Below are 19,637 nucleotides of genomic sequence, written 5' to 3' on the forward strand. Positions count from 1 at the left end.
CAAGCAGACCTCCATAAGCCTCCACATTCCTTCTTTTCCTGGTGGTATGGTGAATTAAGTTAAATGCTAATAAATTCATACAATAGCACTTCTTGATAAATATCCTCTACCTTAACCTGGAATTTCCCCCTCGAATACTCAGAACTGATGAAATTTCACCCAGAGGCTTTTTAACCACAATTCACAGGAAAGCGGATTTAGTTAAACCATGACGCAGAATCTCTAGGCAGGAAGAAGAAATTTTACAGTTTAAAGGGCACCTCCCATCAGTGATGAACTCTACATACATGGACACTTGGCAGAAGACACAATACTTACAGTTTCTCCAGAAGGCAGATGTATAGTCTGTGGTGCCTGTTTGTTCAAAAATTTGTTTAATAAGCGAATGTTGGCAAATGTTCCCCGTGCCATGATGGCATCATTACCTCGGCGGGAGCCGTAGGAGTTGAATTCTCGTGGAGTCAGGCTAATAATACAAGCAGAAGAGGAGCCAGTTTAGTGAACCGATCAAAGGTTATACCAAGAACAGAGAAAAATCATAAACTTTTAGTTAATTCTCTATGTCCACCAAACATTGTTCTCCAAGGGAGAAAAGCTGTTCCCACAGCTTCAACTGAGGACAGAGTGCAAGGTGAAAAGTGGGGTGGTGAAAGGTGGAAATCAATGTCCTTCCAGGGTCAACTTTCCATCTTATAAATCTGGATAGGCAAAGCAGAAGGAACTCTAATAAGAATATTTATTTAATTTATTCAGTAAAGTAGCCCATGTAGTTTCACAAAAGATAAAATATTAAAAATAGGTAAGAAAAAGGAAGAAAAGACAATAATCAGGGTAAGTCAGTAAAGTGGAGCCTAGAATGGAGGAAATGTAAAATATGTCCCATAAACTAACCAGAAGGAGGTTGAATTGTCCCTGAGTAATCATGAACTCAATGCAAAGGGAAGCCACACAATTAGCAACATGATTTTCAATTTCATGAGATAAAAATCAAAGCAGTGCCAATGAGGTAGAACAGCTATGCCTGGTCCTGAAATCAGAGAAAAATCTTGTCTATGGGCTCCAGTGAAAGGGAACTTTGGGATACCAGGTACATCTTACAATGATCACAGCGACCAAGTTCACTGGGCTGTTGGTTAAAATGCTAGGAAGTGCATGTATTAACATGATTTAAAACTTAGATATAATTTGAGGATTGAGACTCAATGAAGGGGCTTCAGAAGCGAGTGAAATTATATACAAAATTTTGTGGATATGTGCATTTTGGGGGGAAGGTATTATATTTGCTTTTGTTCAATTCCCTGAAGAGTCCATGTCTCAAAGGAGGTCGACAATCACCAATTAAAGAAGGTGTTAGATTTTGTTCTTCAAATTGACTCTGGGCCCCATCCTTGAAGAAGCTGATTTAAGAGGTGGGGATGGGAACCAGAAATTTTTATCTCTCTGGATGATTTTCATGGAAGGTCAGATTTGGAACTAACTTTAATTAATATGGGTATATTAGACAACAGTAAATAATATTGGTATAATACCTGTTAAAATTGGTATATGATTGAAGGACTGATAAATGGATGCGTGAACTGTAAATCAGAAGCAGTTCTCTGTGAAGAATATGTCTCTCGACCAGGAATGGCAATGCACTTCAGGTTATATTCCTGCTGAGTATTTCAAGTGTAATGAGGCCCTGTCTTCCACAGGTTAAGAGCAGAGCTTTGTGCTTTAACACAGCCAGGCTGGGGGCATAGATGACAGTTGAGTCTAACAAGTACAACACTTGCTCAGAAAGAAGGTCTCCTCTCTCTTTGATGGAGTTAATGTGCTGATGAATTCGCCCATGGAAGCTTTGAAATAGCAAACAGAAAGACTGTTTTTCAAGCCCCAGGGTTCAGTGAAAACCCAGAGTCTGATTCCAAAGAGACCATGTAAAAATATTTAATTTTTTAATTAATTCTAGGCTCCACTTTACTGACTTACCCTGATTATTGTCTTTTCTTCCTTTTTCTTACCTATTTTTAATATTTTATCTTTTGTGAAACTACATGGGCTACTTTACTGAATAAATTAAATAAATATTTAATATTAAGTTCCCTTCCACTCCCCGTTTGCTTTTAGTTGGCCCTAATTTCACACATACTTACCCTCTGTTAGTTAAGTAGCGAGCAGCAGGGCTGTTTCTTGCAATATTTCCAGCTGGAGAGATGTGGTCAGTTGTTACTGAATCTCCCAAATTTAATAGCACATAGGCATCCACAATAGATTTCGGGGGCTGAAGATCCAAAGTCTAGCAAAGAACACAAGTCAGTGTTTGTCTGGGTTTTCTCTAACAAGTCACCAGAAAAGTCTCAACAGTAGTGGTCCATGGACTTGAATCAGATGACAGCTCTATTTCAACATACAGAAAATTCTATGCGTTGTATTAGGGTGCTTAGAAAAGAAAAATTAATTTACTCATATCTCACCCTTGAAGGGAAGGCAAAATATTGGCACTGTTCCCTTAAAAGCAACAGGGATGCAGCTGCCAATAACATTCTCTTTCTTCATGTCCACAGAAATGACATTCTCTTTCTCCACATCCAGGGAACATCTCACATATTGAGGACAACTGGAATTCTGACTTCTACTCCCATCCGCTTTCCACAGGGACCCACCGAGGGGGGCTTAGATTCCTTGCTCATCTGTTTTTATGGGTATACAGTTTAAATATGGCAGGCCTTGGGGATATTCTCCTGGAACAGACTCTCAGACTTCACTAATCTATGTCCTGGTGGCACTTGATCACCAAGGTGTCTCTACACAACCACACAGAACCCCTGGACAGAAAAACTCTAGGTCCACTACAGCCAAATAGCCTAGCTTCTGAAAACTCTCCTCAGCACTATTTGCTTTAGTTTGCAAGGATTATAAGGAAATGGGTAGTCAAAGCCAGGGTATGGGATAATAAAGGACAAAAAGGACAAAAAGGACAAAAAGGAAAAAAGCCTTTTGAAGAACTCATTTTGTTAAAAAGTAAAAAGTCATACCAGGTTTTCAAAGAATGGCGGTGACTTAATGTATGTAGATTTGGGATTCCAGTAATACAGCTTATCTGATGGGGCTGTTAAAGCATTCCAGCTTTTATTCACAGTCTTAAAAAAAAGAAGAAAAAAGGCCAATCTAATTACATTCCATCCTAAGGAAAATTTAACACATAAACATAAAACATATATTCAAGCTAAGAGTACAATAAAAACCATTCTTATTCTAGTCACATATGAGTTCCTTAATACTAAGACAGTGCTGTGCTTAAAAAACAAACAAACAAACAAACAAAAAACCTTAAAAATACATATGCACTGTGACAGGCAGCCTCTAAGATGGCCTCCAAGGACCCCCATCCCCTGGGATTCACACCCTAAAGTGAGCCCCTACTGCTGAGTGGGGCTGAACCTAGTGACTTATTTCCAAGATTAGGTTATGAAGAGATTCTGCCTTCTGTCTCTCTCACCCTCTCTTGCTTGTTTGCCCTAATGGAAGTCAGCTGCTATGATGTGAGCTGTGAAGAGACCCACTAGGTAAGGCACTGAGGGAGGCCTCTAATAGCCACTGAAAACTGAGGCCCTCAGTCCAACAGCTTGTGAAGCACTTTAGTCTGCCAACAACCACGTGAGTGCCCTTAGAAGCACATCTTCACCCAGTTCAGCCTTCATATGAGCTGCAGCCCAGATGACACCTTGACTGGAGCCTTGTGAAGGTAGAGGCACCCAGTTAAGCCACACTTGAATTTCTGATGCACAGAAACTGCGAGATAACTGCTTGCTGTTTTAACCCCCTAACTGTTGGGGTAATCTGTTGTACAGCAATAGATAAATAATTCATATATATTTACAAATATAAGAAATAATAATCCAGACTGTAGTAAAGGAGAAATTATTTACTCTGTGAAGATAAGGGGAAGCAGACTTCCAGGTCACACATTCATTGAAAAGCAAATGACAGCTGCTGTGCACTAAAATTAGCTTGAATTTTTTCCACGGGTCCATTAATGTAGCCTTTGAACAAATGCATTTAACCAGTGCCCACAAAACTCCCTCAGACCATTTCCCAATGAGGCACTTATGGGAGGGCACTGTGCATGCCTATGATCCCCATTTGACTCATCTCCCCAGACAGTCTACTCTCTAATTTTCAACCCAGGTCCTAATTAGTAGCCCTTGGGTCAGCCTAACACAGAAAGCAGGGAAAGAAATAATGTCTAAGAGTTTCAGAAAATACTACCGAGCTCCATACATTTTCTCCCTATTTGTAAAATGCACAGAAAGTTTTCTTTCAGCAGTTTGTTGCTTCCTATTGAGTGGCATTCATTCATTCATTCATTTTTAAGAATCCAAATAATTCTGAGAGGTGCATTCCACCAATTGACACCACCTTAGTAACACACAACAGTGACATCTGAGGTCCTCAACCACAGATGACACAATAACCCAGGGTATCTGAGAAAAGAGTTATGGAGAGCTGGCCAGGTATCACACATAGCCCCAGGCCTTTCTTCTTGGGGCTGCTGCCCACTTGACCACTTGAACCTGTGGGGAGTGTGGAGTTTGTAAAAATGAGTCACAGGTCAAAAATGACTGAGAACCACTTCCTTAGTTTTCTGAAGAAACAAATGTTACTTCTATGGTTTACACCCCCATTAGCCTCAAGGTCTTCAGAGATGACACAAAGGAGCAGGTTTCCCCTAAATACTTGGGGGCAGAGTGGGCAGGACCTCACCTCTATTTTCTGATAGACCTCCTTAAACATCCCAGGGATGACATACTGATGCTCCACCGCCTGGATCTCCTCTCTAGTTGGCCAGATATCTTTCAGAAATACTTGTTGCCCTTTTGCATTTACCCCTGTGGAAAAAAGTGCTTGTTAGTGAGAAAAACTTCATTTAATACTCTTTTTTCATGGTTAGTTTTCTGAAACTCTGATCACAACATTTTTGTCAACAGATCAAGATATAACCTGGCTTTATGAGAGTTTCTGTTTAAAAACATCTTATTTAATAGGTGATGTTGCTGCATTAACATTGAACTCTGCCAATAGCCCTTATAACTCATGCCTGAATAAAGCCTATTTAAATTAATATAGGGCTAATTGGGCTTAGAAACACTAGACAGCACTTCAGTTCTATATGTGGGGCCATTTTAAACAAAAAAATTACCGCTAAAAGCACACATATGTGAAAAACATGGCATTAAATAGACCACAAACAGGATACTTATTTACAGTATGACAGCTGAAATAAGAAGGCAGAAGACTGCCTTGTTTGATTTCAGCTGAAAATGTGCATGTTGAATGACTCAGAGTTTTCCCTCCTTTGTGCATGTCTGTGAATGAGCATGGAAGCATGATGAGCATTGATTTGGGGGTTAAAGTACATTTTTGTGAATAAGCAAATTCACAAATATCGAATCCACATGTAAAAAGAATCAACTGTACCTCTGAAGTTATAATTTCCTAAAAGTAAATTTAAGGGAAATTGTTTTCACATTATCTAATCTGCTTCAAATGGATTAAGGAGATAAGAAGCAGGAAGACCACAGGAAAGAAGACAAAGCATCATTTTCTCTGAATTTTGAAAAGTTAAACTACCTGGAATGTGTTCCTACAGGGGATAATTAACACAACGCACGCCTATCCTTAGATTAAAACAGGAGACAGAAAGAGAGGAACTAAAGAGGAAGCCAGAATAGCAAGCTCTCTATTACTTTTCCTATTTATATCTCTTTTATCATCTCCTGCCCTTTAGTAAATTCTTGTGTATTTCAGTTTTGTCTTAGCTGTACATTGGGGAATAAAGGAAAGACTCTCCGAATCTCTGAAAGTTCTTAGCTTCATTATTTCTAAAGGAAAACATTAATTTTCTTCCAATAGTATTTCTAAATTCATCGGGAAAATAAAATTGTAACCACACAAACAAAATCTTACCCAATGGCTCTTTCTCAAAGTCAATCTTGATGGTCCCAGCAATTGCATATGCTATTACTAAGGGCGGAGAGGCTAAATAGTTGGCCCGGGTATTGGGGTGAACTCGACCTTCAAAATTCCTGTTCCCAGATAATACTCCAACAGCTACAAGGTCTCCCTGTGTAAGGCAAGAGAAAAATCGAGTCGGAAAGAACAGAATGCCTAGGTTGCTCAGTTTTGACCATTTGCCAAAGTTTTCCCACCACCTGGATGTAGCTCTTTAAGCCTCCCTTTCACTTGGTCCTCTACCCTACAGGAAAGAAGAGCTCACAGTGTCTTCCCTGTGGGAGACAGTCTGGGTCAAAAGACACAGAGACATGTTCAGTGGTTTCTGCTGATGAGAAAATACCAGGTTGGTCAGAAGGCGACATCATGGTTATTTTGCTGCCTGGGGCCTAAGAACAGGTGGGAAAGACTAAAAGTTGAAAGTTAAAGGAAGCCAGAATTGACTTACATGGATTCTATAATTCATGCAAAGCAAACCACATAGTATTTCTCAACGCTACAGAATTTATGGGACAAAAACTGAGTCAATGCACCATAGTTTAGATTCATTTGTGTGGCAACTTTTCTGACTTTGAACCAGTTTGCAGATTACCAAGAATAAACAATTTTGGAGCTGTCTGTAGTTAAAACCTGAATTTATTGAGCACTTGTGTCCAGGCACCACACTATCTTTTATGTCTATTATCATCTCAATGCTCACCACTCTACGAAACAGGTACTATTATCATCTCCAATTTACAGTTGTGAAAACTCAGGTACTAAGAGGTTAATGAATTTGCCCAAGGTTATACAGCTTGACTCCAAAGACCATACATCTAACCACATTCTCCTCCTTCCCTAGGCTTTCTTGAAATTACCTGTGTTTTGGTCACATACATGAAAAGGGACAACAGCTCTGAAGACCCACAGACTCCTTTGAAATTACCTGTATGATGGCTTCTACCACAGGTTCAGGCAAGGGCCCACTGTTGCCAATGCAGGTCATGCAACCATAGCCCACCACGTCAAACCTAGGTGCCAAAAGAGAAGCACAGGATAGAATTCTCAGCAAGCCCTTCTGCTGGGAGCAGTTCCTAGAGACCACGGATTTAAAGAGAACAGCAGTGCAGGAAATAAGTTTAGTACAGTGCTGTTCCTATTAAGCTTTCATTCTTGGGATCATTTTGATATATTATTCAATCATCCTAGATCATTCAATTAGACTTCTTTTTAAGTAAATTATAAAAAGGAGTCTAAATGGTCTAAAATTTTTAAAAGTTGAAATCAGATATGCCATTTATTGTCTCTATTCACTACTTTTGTTACATAACCCCAAGGACTTTTGACTTTCATGAGGCACATGAATAAAATCTGGCATCCAAATTAGGAGTAAAGGGGAAGTTGGAGAAACTATATCTGGCAGCAAACACTAATTTACATCAAGGAATGGGAACACTTTCAGCCGTGGTAAATAATGATTTTCATACCAAAGGGCAGACTCTCAGTTGCAGAGCCAGTGCTGGTCCATAGCAGAGAAAAGAAGCCCCCAACTCTAGGAGGGTGCAGCACTGCACCAAAGCTCAGGCTTGATTTTAGCTCCTGATCTGCCCTTCACAGACACCCTCGAATGATGAGCAACTAGCACCAATGTCCACGGGCATGCCCTACTCTGCTGGAATGTAAGAGTTTTAGTCTACTCACTATCTGACAAAAGACAGCACAATTACATACCATCAGATAAGCTTATATCTATTACAAGGTGACATAGCAAGATACATGTGGAATACAACAAAAGCAATGGTGTATAAGAAAGTTCTCTCTCACCCAAGCTGAGACAGATAAGGCATGACTCCGCTTTCTCGCAGGTAGTAGGTGACCACACCACTCCCAGGAGAAAGGCTAGTTTTGATGTATGGCTTCACGGTCAGGCCAGCATCCACAGCTTTCTTTGCTAACAATCCTGTGAGATAGTAAACACAGACACCGGGTGGGTGGTCACCTACTCTAGGTGCCAGGAGAAGCTGGGAAAAGGGACCGACTTTCAGTCTGCATTTCCTGCTACTGCCTGACAAAGCTCCATTCATATTGGTACGTTCCGCTATTTCTGCTGCCTAATAGAAATCAAAAGCTCACTGGCCCGAAATCATTTACATGTAAGCAGTAAACTCAAAATTGTTCATGGAAATGAAGAAAGAGATCTGCCTTTTTTTTTTTTTTTAAAGAGATAAACCTAAAACTGTTTAGAATATATTACAGAATGAGTTTTTAATTTTTGGAGGGAAAGTAATCTAATTATGTTTTATTTGGAAGAAAATTATAATTGGAAGGGCCCTTTCTTAAGTATATGAATTATGTACTGGGTGGTGAGGAATATAGTCAGTCTAGAAGTAAAAATCTAGTCCTCAGATATTTCTTAAAGTGGAAGATCAAGAGCTCCTGGGTCATTGGACTTTCAGCAAATACAGAGATTATTAGGAAAACTGGGTGCTCTGTCATAGGATATATATCACAGAAATAGAAAAGAAATGAGGAGACAAGCTGGTGACTTTGCTTTAGGAAACTGGTTTGCTTCAGACAAAAATAGCTTAGCTGACAAGGAAAGTTTTCCTTATGCACTTATCTACTTCATAAGGAAAGAATTATTGATACCCTTTGGGTCTAGGGACACAACAACAAGCACAAGAGGAATTCTTGGGGATGCTCAAAAATCTGAGAACAAAAGAGAACTTATATTAATGAAATTTAGCACGTAAATATTAACTACTAACCAGAATTGCATAATAGGCAAGTGAGTATTATTATTGAGTGCCCTGTGCCCTAATTCAGATGCACTTGACAATATGTCTAAGACAGACTAAATTCCACTGTATAAAAAGCCTACCAGGGGTTTTACAGAGAATGGTCTGACAGGAAAACAGTTATTTTTCTTCTAAAGTATGACACAAGAGGCTTTATCAGAAATTCATCTTTTTTTTGCTTTCTTCTACTTACTTTCTGTGTTAATTCCAAAGATTATTATGCATTATGTATTCTACTTTATTTACCTTGTTTTGGACACTATGTATTGTGTAAACATTTCTGGGCCATAAAGTCCCTCTGGAAAAGACAAGATTCAGGGAACTAGATGTAGAACTCAGCTAAGCTCCTGGGTCACTTATCCATATGGCCATGAGGAGGGTTTCAAATGCACTTACCTGCTCCTAACATCACAGATGGATTACTGGTGTTTGTGCAACTGGTAATGGCAGCAATTACCACAGAACCATGAGCAAGGGTGAATTCGTTATTATTATAGATAAAAGTCTTATAGTCATCATGATGATCTGGAGCAACCTGGAATCCTTTAAATCCTTGCTATGGGAAGAAAAAAAGAGAAAAAAAAATTTTTTTCAAAAGTTCTCTTTTGAAAGAAGAAGAAATACTTTCAGAACTATAATTTTAAAGAATGATTCTTAACAAAACATAAATATCTTGGCCAGTGAACTCTGAAATGCTACAGAAAAATTACAGTTCTCTTAAGTCTTTTAAAATCTTTACAAAAGGCAGTAATGATTCTGATCTTACTGTGTCTTGAATTTAATAATTAGTTCCTACCTAAAAATGGAAATGCTAAAACTATAAATTTAGTTCAAAGTTAGTCTAATTGGGACTCTGACATTACTGTGGAGTTTAATGGATACAGACTGAGGTCACTGATTTTAACCTGATGGAAATTTAGAAAATGGTACCATTTTGGTCAGATTAAACTAATCGTGTTCAATAAGGCAAACAAAGTACAGAGGAACATTTAGTATAATTCTGATGTTACAAGGATAAAATTCATCACACATCTTAATCATTCATTTGGGAAATGTTCATGGAAAATCTGCATATAAGAGGTTATATCAGGCACTCTGTGGGAAACAGAGGTGATAGTGACATAAATCTCATCCTCGAATGCACAGTCTGGTAAGGGAAATTAGACGTGCAAATAATATACAGTACCAGAAATATAAGTTAAACAATATGGAAAGCCATCATCAAAAGGTTTCAGACCAAGTGCCATGAAAGTTCAGATGAAGGAGAGATGACTTTCTGCTCTAAGATCTGAGGCTACATTGCAGAGGAGCTGACAGATTTAAGATATGTAGATGAGGAAGAGACATGCAGGCAAGGAATGGCGCGAACAGAAGTACAATGGCTGGAAAAGCCTGGACAAGTAGAATGAATAATGTGCAAAAGCCTTTTTTTTTTTTTTTTAATGCCTACAGCGCCTGGTCTTCCTAGGTGGTCTCCCATCCAAGTACTAACCAGGTCTGACCCTGCTTAGCTTCCGAGATCAAACGGGATTGGGCGTGTTCAGGGTGGCATGGTGTGTAGACAGATATGCTTTTCAAAAGTGAGTTGAGTTGTGTTTATAGAGGGTCAAGTGCTCAAAGGAAGCTGCTTGGCTCCTGGCTAACGGGAGAGGCATTAAAGACTAGGGATGGAAAAAAAATGCCCTCGCTGCCAGGCTTCAGGAAGATTCACCATGAGTGGGGCGAAAAGAACCTGGGCACCAAGAAACCGGGTTAGGGCAGGGCTGGGCATGACTTCCACCCACCTCTCCTGAGCCCCTACCTTGGCTCCAAGGCAGCTCTCAAAGTCCTTTTTCATGTCAGACACTGCAACTTTGTCTTGAGGCCTCTTGGGTCCACTGCAGCAAGGTACTACCGTTTTCAAATCCAATTCCACAACCTGTTCCCCCAGAAGAAAAGGAACTGTAGAACTGACACTTATACTCACAAAGAGAAAACACAAGCCACGTGGAGCATTTAAAAGACCAGAACAACTAAAATGAACAAACTAAAGTACCACATTCAAAACAAGAAAGTTGATATTCATTTTAACACTTAAGGGATGAATTTCCAGTCATGAAGAGGGTCACCTGCAGAGCGTGGCACAGGCAGGATGCCTTGTCACCTCTCAGAAAGACATTGTAGGGTGGGCATTGGAGCGGCTGCCCAGTGTCTTCCACTCGCCCATCTTTGTGAAGCAGCGTGTATATCCTTTTCATTTTACGTTAGTCTGAGATGGGTTTTCTATTGAAATACCTAGACTGCTGCACTTTTTCTAAAATGATTTGGGAGGGATACAGCCATTAAAACATCAAATATCAGGAAATGGGCCTTAGTTTAATGGAATATTTCCTTCCCTTGATGTAATGAAAGAAAACGAGGGTCCCACATCTAGTATACCCTCTAATCTTGGCTGCTGAGAAAAATGTGGATTCAGTGTGCACCCTAGAAAGTAAACGAAGGTAAGCCGTGGGATAAATCAGAGCCAATTCATATGTTCACACCTCCATTTCTTTCCCCATCTATAATATCGATGAGCTTAGCCTTTAAATAGCTCTAGTACTTCTAGTGAAGTCCTTCTATCAAGGTCTTCTACATAAGAGGAGTAAATCATAGTCAAAAAGGGGAAGCACATCCAGCCCAATCTAATGGCCAGGGAGAATGGATGAAGTTACATTGTTTAATGTTCACAGTTCCTTATCTTTTTGATTTTTCAGCCCTTGAACACCCCGTTCTCCAGCAATGACTTGGCAATGGCTAATTTTTTAACTATACCACCCAAGAAAAAATATATACGACTAAAATCACAGCCTTGGGGAAAAAGAAACAGTTAGTGAAGGCGCTCCCATACCTGGGCAAAGTCTGGGTCTTGAGAGGGGTCACTGAAATCACGAAACATTCCTACAGCCTGCAGATACTTTTTAATGTGCTTTACCTTTTCTTCATCACGACCTAAATGGGCATTTTAAGAGGTAACAAGTAATAAATATTAATACTTCCTGGTGAAAGCTATAAACCACCGCCTCCACCAGCAATTATGCAAGTAATATGCATTTCACTTACACACAACAGCTCTGCTGATACCTCAGCATTCAGGCTAACAGTCTGACTCTCTAGCTGATGCTGCTATTTATTAGGGGCCATTAACTGATTTGTTGTTCCTACCAAAGAGACTAGAAGACTCTAGCCTCCTCTCTATTATGGTCTTAAATTAGGAGGATCCTAAGCCTAGTAATTGTCAGCGCACACCTATGCCTCTGCCTTTAACTGGCCACAGACTCAGCATTCCATATTATTATTGTTAAAATAATAATCCACCCTGACTTCTACCACAAACTACCAGCTATGAGCACTTTCTGTGTGCCTGGCACTGTGTGCTAAATGTTTCGAATGCATTATTTCAATCTTTAATCCTTTATCATGACCTTATGAGACAAATACTGTTGTTATTCTCATTTATAGATGAGGAAATGGTGCTCAAGAAGATTAAGTAACTTTCCCATGCAACGCAGCCAGTAAATGTCAGAACCAGATCCAAACCTGAGTTTGACTCCAAAGTCTTAATTCATAATGCTATATCACCAGGAATATGACCCTGAATGCTCTGCATTTAATTCTTGAGACCCTAGTTATAAGAGACAATACTCACAAAGTATGCCCAATGGACATGCAGTCTATCCATTTCTCTGACAATCAAATAAGACTGTTTGAAAACTTGACTCTTGAACCCACAATAGATCAGCACTTTTTTGTTTGCCTGTTTCTTTTAACTGAATTGTAAATGTCATCAGCTTTCAGCATGAGCCTCGTAAGAGCTGACGGTCTGAGCTTCATTAACACATTTATCATGACTCGTTATTGAGCCCACTGTTCATTACATCTCATGCCATCTCTTCATGAACATGCACGGAAGAAAGTTCTCTTAGGTATGAATGAGAAAGGATTCTACTTCTCTGATGTGGTATATTTATTTCAATTTTACAGATGTTTCCAATTTGTTGTCAGATCAGTAAGAAGTTCAGTGGACACCTCTTGAGCCACAGAAACTAATCTTAGCTCTGGAAATATTTGCAGCTTTCCCCTTTTTCCCTCCCTTATTTAAGGTGATTCCCTCAACTATTTATTCTGTTCTTTAATTTCTAAATCTTTTTCACTTCAAATCCTTTGGGGATCACGGGAGGTATCAATCAATTTTAATATGGTTATATTTAATAAAAACATTTTTTAAATAAGCTTTTTCATCACAATCTTAACTATATCTAGAGGAAATTAGGAGAAGACTTGGATTTACCTGCAGTCTGTAAGATTCTTATGAAACCTTATCAAGAGATGTGTACTTGCCCCTGTCTTACTTTGCCAAAATAACTTGGCTTAGCTCTTACCTTAAACGCCCAAGACTATTAATATTTCACAAGAAACACTGGCCACTGAAACCCTTCAATAGTAAACACTGAATACAGATGAGAACGCACAAGCTTGTCTGTTCTTTTCTCCTTAATGAATTAGTTCTAATTTTAAGAGTCATTTGGAAAATAAAAGGTCTTCGCCATCTCTGTCACACAGAATGAGGTATTAAAAATAATTATTTCACGTTATCTTGTTGTTCAAAATGACCCAGTGGCTTCCTAGAACATTAGAATAAAATCCTAACTGCCCACTGTGGCTTACGAGCCTGTGGGATCGGGCCCTGGCCCCCGCCTGCCCACCATCTGAACTTACCTCCCATGGCCTCGACCCTGGGCTCTAGCAGCACAGGCCCCTCTGCTGTCTCCTGAACACACTGTACCTCTCTCTGTCTTGGGCCTTTGCACCGGTGGTTTCCTATGCCTGAAAAACACCTCCTCCATCACTTCTCATGGCTTGTCCCCCATCACTCAGACATCTATTCAAATTGCACTTCTAAGAGCCCTTTGCTAACCTTCCTTAGAAAATAGCATCCTCAGGTTACTCGCCCCCCTCCACTTCTTCATTATCTTATAAATATATTATATTAATACTTATGTACTTATTTTTCTCCTTCACTGGAATGTAAGCTCCGCGAGGGCATAGACTTTTTCTTGTTCACTGCTGAACCTCTGGGACTTAGACTAGATAATGTATCAAATGAATGACTTAATGAATATTTAGTATTTAAAAAATAAACTTGAGAAATTAAAAACAAACAAACGAACCCTTTCTCAAAGTTAAAGTCAAATTTCTGAACAAATATATGTATAGGTACAGGTATATACATATACGTATATATATGTATACACGCACAAACACACAGTTAAAAAATCACTGACATTCCAAAATAGCTTCAGATACAGTCTTTCATTTTACCTTTTAGACAGCTCTGAGACGGGTATCATGGAGTGCTGCCCCTGTTTGGAGCCTGGAGGCCTCAGGTTTGGATTCTAGCTCCCTTATTTATTAGCTTTGGATACTTACCCCACCTCTCTGATCTTCGGTCTTCTCTCTTATTAGTTAATTAACTAATCAATCAATCTACTCTACAGATACATTAAAAGGATGGGTACCAGGTGCTTGGCACACAGCGGATGCCCCACAGACAGCAGTCACAATTACTTGTTTCATGCTATATAACTAGTAGTAGAAGACCACTATAAATATCTAGGCTTCCAGCATATCTGAGCTCTTTCTATTCGCCATACCATGTCTACCTCATATCTTCTGAAATCTCAACAACTATTTTTTTTTAGGCGAGGCAGCCCTTGGTTGACCTCACAAATTGCAAGGACCTTGTCAGTTTACAATCCCATCCTTTATCTATCTATCTATCTATCTATCTATCTATCTATCTATCTATCTATCTATCTATCTCTCATCTATCTATTTGTTTATTTATTTATTTTTAACGCCTACAGCACCTGGTATTCCTAGGTGGTCTCCCATCCAAATACTAACCAGGCCTGACCGTGCTTAGCTTCCGAGATCAGACGGGATCAGGCTTGTTCAGGGTGGGATGGCCATAGTCTCAACAACTATTTTGACTTCACAGAGAGAAGAAAAAAAATCTGTAAATCTGACCTAGTACACTCTGAGGGGCAGAGGCCGAAGGCAGTGCTCCAATCCTCAGCATTCTGTGAAACTTTACCAAGGGCCTTCTGTTCTCACGGTTCTACACGTACCTGTCTGTATGAGGTACTTGATACTGACTTCATCGACCGGGAAAAAGGCGGCTGTCGCTCCATACTCTGGACACATGTTGGCTATCGTGGCTCGGTCGGCAATGGACAGTTGGGTTACTCCTGGCCCAAAGAACTCGACAAATTTTCCCACTACCCCAACCTGGCGGAGGTGCTGAGTAGCAGGACAGAAAAGGGTCAGAGTTGATAGACCATATCTAAAATGCAGAGCTATTACCTTGTAATTCTTATAAACTAACCTTGTGAGTAAACACAAACAATATGTTAGCTCAAAATATTTTTGATTTTTACTTTAAAAAATAAAACTTAAAAAGTAATGCCAACTAAATATAACACGGTATTCTAGATCGATACTAGAACAGAAAAAGGACACTACTGAAAAACTCGTGAAGCCTCTAGTTTAGTTAATAGGGCCATAACAATGTTAATGTCTTTGTTTTGATAAATGTGGCATGGTGTTGTAAATTAACATTTAGGGAGGCCAGGAGAAAGGTAACAAGACCTCTCCTGTAAATCTAAAATTATGTCAAAACAGTTCTTCCAAAACAAGGTAAGAAAAAGTAATGCCAAAAATATAAGTAACAACATGAAGAAACCTCTTTCAAAATGGGAAACACTCTCTCTAATGAGATCCTTGGAAGTGCCTACAAGTGCTAGAAATTAAATTCTTTCAACCCAAATACATTATGACTTGCACAAGTTGAGTAAGTACGTGGTTGCTCTTAAGGGTGTAACAAACAAATCTGCTGAACATAGGTACAAGTCTAATGGGACCAAAACATCCAGAGAGTCTGACTTCCTTTTCCACGCAGGCCAATGGCCAGGCCTGGGCCTCAGTGACGAACCTGGCCTTACATGAAGCCAGTTCCATGAACCGTGGACAACCACAGGGACAGGCTCTTTTGGTTACATGGAATTTTGCCAAATTATGTGTGCAAGTCTTATATTATTCCACATATGAAGAACAATGCACAGACATCTATGATAAACTATAGTGTTCAATTAAATCCAATTCCAAATTCCACAAAGATTAAATCGAAAAGAAACTTCTTTTGGCCTTTATCAGTATAATGTCATTCCAAATACCCCAAGCCTGACAAACTGTACAATCAGAAAAAATTCTATTTGTGATAATAAAAAAATTATTTTTCTGATAATCTTTCAAAATAAACTGGCCTCATTTTGCAAAGCAAGCACATCACACAGACACAAAAAGAATTATTTCCTAAAAGTGCTAAAGAAAAAGAAAAAAAACCAAAATATTTTCCAGCTTAGAGAAACATCTCTTGTAACAATGTAACTTACAATGCAGAGAGGGGAATAAAAAAATCAAACATTCATAGAAAGAGTTTGTTATTTACACACAAAGAAGAACTATGGGCGGGGAGGACACTGTAGTAAAAGTAGAATCACATGCATGAGAATGGTTCTTACAACCTCAGAATGGTGATTATTTCTAGGAATGGGAGGATGGCTTTAGCTATAAATATTACATTTTATTTCTTAAAAAGTATACATACAAGCGAGCTCTGGAGCAAACATGGTAAAATGTTATCATCTGTTAATTCTATGTGGGTAGGCATATATATGAATATAATTTTTACTTTTGTGTATTTGAAATATTTCACAATTTCAAAAACGTTTTTAAAGAAAAAAAATCCATGCAGTGACAGGAATAAAATAAACATAATTACCTAAAACTTAATCATAGAATTCTCCCTTATCCGATCTGTTTTTAAAGTCACCAACATACTGTTTTCTAGCATTTCCAGAGCGCATGGAAACCAAGAGAGACCTCGTCATATATTTCCTCTCTGTTTGTCACTATGACTCTCCAAAACCACAGAACAGGCAGCATATGTTACCTTGGTAATGGTTAGCACGATGTCAGTGGATGTTACCAGAGGATGGGGATTTCCCATCAGCCTGTAGCCAATCACCTGGGGAAGCACCATGCTGATTGGCTGACCCAGCATGACAGCTTCTGCTTCAATACCACCCACACCTGCAAGGAGTGGCATGATAAAATAATGCTTTCTTTATTTCTCACCATATCCCTCAGGCATAATTCAGAGTCATTAATAGATAACGAACCCAGTTACAATGTTGTACTAGTACACGGTTATATTTCCATAAAGAGCAGTATTCTCTCTATAGAATTTTTAGTAAGTGCTTCTCCAAGTGTGGTCACCAAACACCTGTATCAAAATCCCCTTGCTTACACACCAAGTGGACTGAGGTTCAGGAATCTCTACTTTTAACAAATACCCTAGGTGGTTTATTCTAAATGTCCCTAACTCCTTATTCCAGTTCATTTTTCCAAACATAGGCATGAGGCACTTTGCTGGGCACTGGAAATACAGCAGTGAATGAAACAGACAAAATACGTCTCTGATACTTGTGGTCATGCAAATTCATGCTACCGGGATGTAACGGTATCAAAATAAAGGTACACGCTATAGAACAACATATATAGAAGAACACTCACCCCAACCGAGAACGCCCAAACCATCAATCATGGTAGTGTGTGAATCTGTGCCCACGAGGCTGTCTGGGTAATAATATCCATCTTGATCAAATACCACTCTTGCCAGATACTCCAAATTCACCTGGTGGATGATTCCTGAGCCAGGGGGAATAATCCGCATGTTGCGAAAAGCCTGAGAACTCCACTAGGATTGAAAAACGGAAAGAACACTATGAATGCCTGACACATTTCTGTGCAGCCCAGCTCTGTGGCGCTCCTCCCTCGAACCCCACATACCTAAAGAATCAACCACTGGGACCAAACTCTGCTCATACCTTTAAAAATTCAAATCGTTCTCTATTTCTTTCAAACTCCAAGTCTTGATTCTTCTGTAAACTGTCTGCCCTGTCAGAGAGAAAAAACTTAAATGTATAAATTTTAAGGCTTAAAATGTTATGCATCAAATTTATTGGTGATGAATAAATAAAATAGTAATTTCATCTGCAGGCCTGCTGGGTGGTATTATTCATTCATTGACATGGGAAAGGAAAGGTAATTAGCAAAGGTAAAAAAAAAGTAATTGTTATTTGGCTCAACTGATTCCTGTGATGCCATTAAACATTGTGGGTGGAAAATATTAAGTGAATTTAAGTTAAAACTAATTTAATCATAAAGTATGACTCGCAGGAACAGACTCAAGATATTTATGGTAACAAGAGCAGCTTAGATATTTATTTTTTCCCCCTCTTTAATTTCCACCCCCCAATTTCTACCCCTGACCTATGGATGTTGCTATTTCCCCTTAGGAACTGGATCTCTGAAGGCGGGGTGTCTCCTCCCACATGCTCGGGGCGTGTACCCAGGGCCGGTGCCCCGAGGGCACTCGGGGGGGTCTGGCTCACCCCGGGTATGGTCTGTGGCTCCACCTGGGGTGCGAACCTAGGACCTTCTGCGTGTAAAGCAGACGTGCTAATCACTACACTATGGAGCCACCCCCAAGAGCAGCTTAGATGTTTAAAGAGCCCATATTCTTATACTCCTTTCTCATCCTTGTCCTCATTATAACACCTCTCCGGGCTAAGCCGTCTGGGCTGGCATTTTCATCTGCTTATGTTGGGAGATAGGAAACAAGCTATGCTAGGAGGCACAGAAGGTGCTCATAAACTATGTATCATGGATTGAGTGAACATAAGAAAGCATAGTAAAATTAATAGCTAAGACAAACCCAAGTCCAACTTCATTAATAGTTAACACTCCTAACATTACTAAGAACCCATCACTATTCTACATACTTTACACACATGAACTCATTCAATCACCACAATGACCCTTCACATAAGCACTACTATTACCCCAATGTGTAGAAGAGGAAGCTGAGGCACAGAAGGGTTAGAGAGTGTGTCCGTGGCCAGAGCTGTTGTCTGAACCCAGGTCTGATGGCCCTGGGGCCTCTACTTTAACCACTATACCTCTCATCCACCCTTTTCCTTCACTTATTGATGATCTGCAGAGCCTACCTCATGGCACATGTGGGGAACACAATAGTGCAAAAACAGCATGTGCATTGCCTACTTGGAGCTCAGAGCCTGGTGAGAGGTACAAGCAATTATGAGTGTGACTATCAATGTCACGATATGGAAAGTACAAGGTGCCATGGGAGCACTCAGGCCAGGGGTCAGAAATGCCTTTCCAAATGAAATCACATAGATGTATGCTGAGGGGTGAGGGGAAGTCAGTCAGAAAACAATAGGTAGGCACTCTTTGGGAAGGAAAGAACTAGAAGCATTTGTTATTTACAAAAAACACATTCAGTTACCATGCTGATTTTTTTTTTCTCTTTTTCTCTTGATGTGAACATTTTCCAAGAATAGTGTTAGTCGCTTTAATGAAATCAATCCCTGAGAGTGTCTTACAGCAGCAGCCCACAAACTATAGCCCAAGGGCCAAATGAGGCCCACCCGGCATCTCTATGTATTTGGCCCTCAAGCAAAGAATAGTTTTTAGATTTTTAAAGGTTGGAGAAAAAAAGAATGTGAACAGAGACAGTCTGTGGCCAGCAAAGCCTAAAATATTTACTCTTGACCCTTTACAGAAAAAGTTTGCTGATCCCTGATGTACAGAATGAATGTCTGTCAATGTGTGTATGTGTTACAGAAGAGCAAAAGGAAGAAATAGAGAAAGGAGAGACCCTGCTATACTGGAACAAAGGAGCACACCACTCCTGACCCCCCG

General features: G+C 39.6%; 1 protein-coding gene and 2 pseudogenes across 1 annotated transcript in view; all 3 read right to left on the minus strand.

The window, feature by feature from the left end:
* Nucleotides 1–235: 235 nt before the first annotated feature.
* Nucleotides 236–19,637, minus strand: part of ACO1 (aconitase 1) — a 50,665-nt gene continuing 31,263 nt past the window's right edge. Inside the window, exons 5-18 of the mRNA XM_039880665.1 lie at nt 17,741–17,810; nt 17,427–17,610; nt 16,804–16,943; nt 14,921–15,092; nt 11,641–11,741; nt 10,573–10,689; nt 9,168–9,327; nt 7,798–7,933; nt 6,920–7,004; nt 5,950–6,106; nt 4,747–4,871; nt 3,018–3,122; nt 2,136–2,278; nt 236–466 (exon numbers count right to left, since the gene is read on the minus strand). Of these exons, the coding sequence (XP_039736599.1) occupies nt 280–466; nt 2,136–2,278; nt 3,018–3,122; nt 4,747–4,871; nt 5,950–6,106; nt 6,920–7,004; nt 7,798–7,933; nt 9,168–9,327; nt 10,573–10,689; nt 11,641–11,741; nt 14,921–15,092; nt 16,804–16,943; nt 17,427–17,610; nt 17,741–17,810 (1,882 nt within the window). The 3' untranslated portion in view covers nt 236–279. The remainder of the gene's footprint in view (nt 467–2,135; nt 2,279–3,017; nt 3,123–4,746; nt 4,872–5,949; nt 6,107–6,919; nt 7,005–7,797; nt 7,934–9,167; nt 9,328–10,572; nt 10,690–11,640; nt 11,742–14,920; nt 15,093–16,803; nt 16,944–17,426; nt 17,611–17,740; nt 17,811–19,637) is intronic.
* On the minus strand, nt 10,215–10,334 carry LOC120617165 (uncharacterized; annotated as a pseudogene).
* On the minus strand, nt 14,648–14,766 carry LOC120617159 (uncharacterized; annotated as a pseudogene).

This window comes from Pteropus medius, unplaced genomic scaffold (assembly GCF_902729225.1).
Source record: "Pteropus medius unplaced genomic scaffold, Ma_sr-lr_union100, whole genome shotgun sequence".
NCBI classification, from domain to species: domain Eukaryota; kingdom Metazoa; phylum Chordata; class Mammalia; order Chiroptera; family Pteropodidae; genus Pteropus; species Pteropus medius.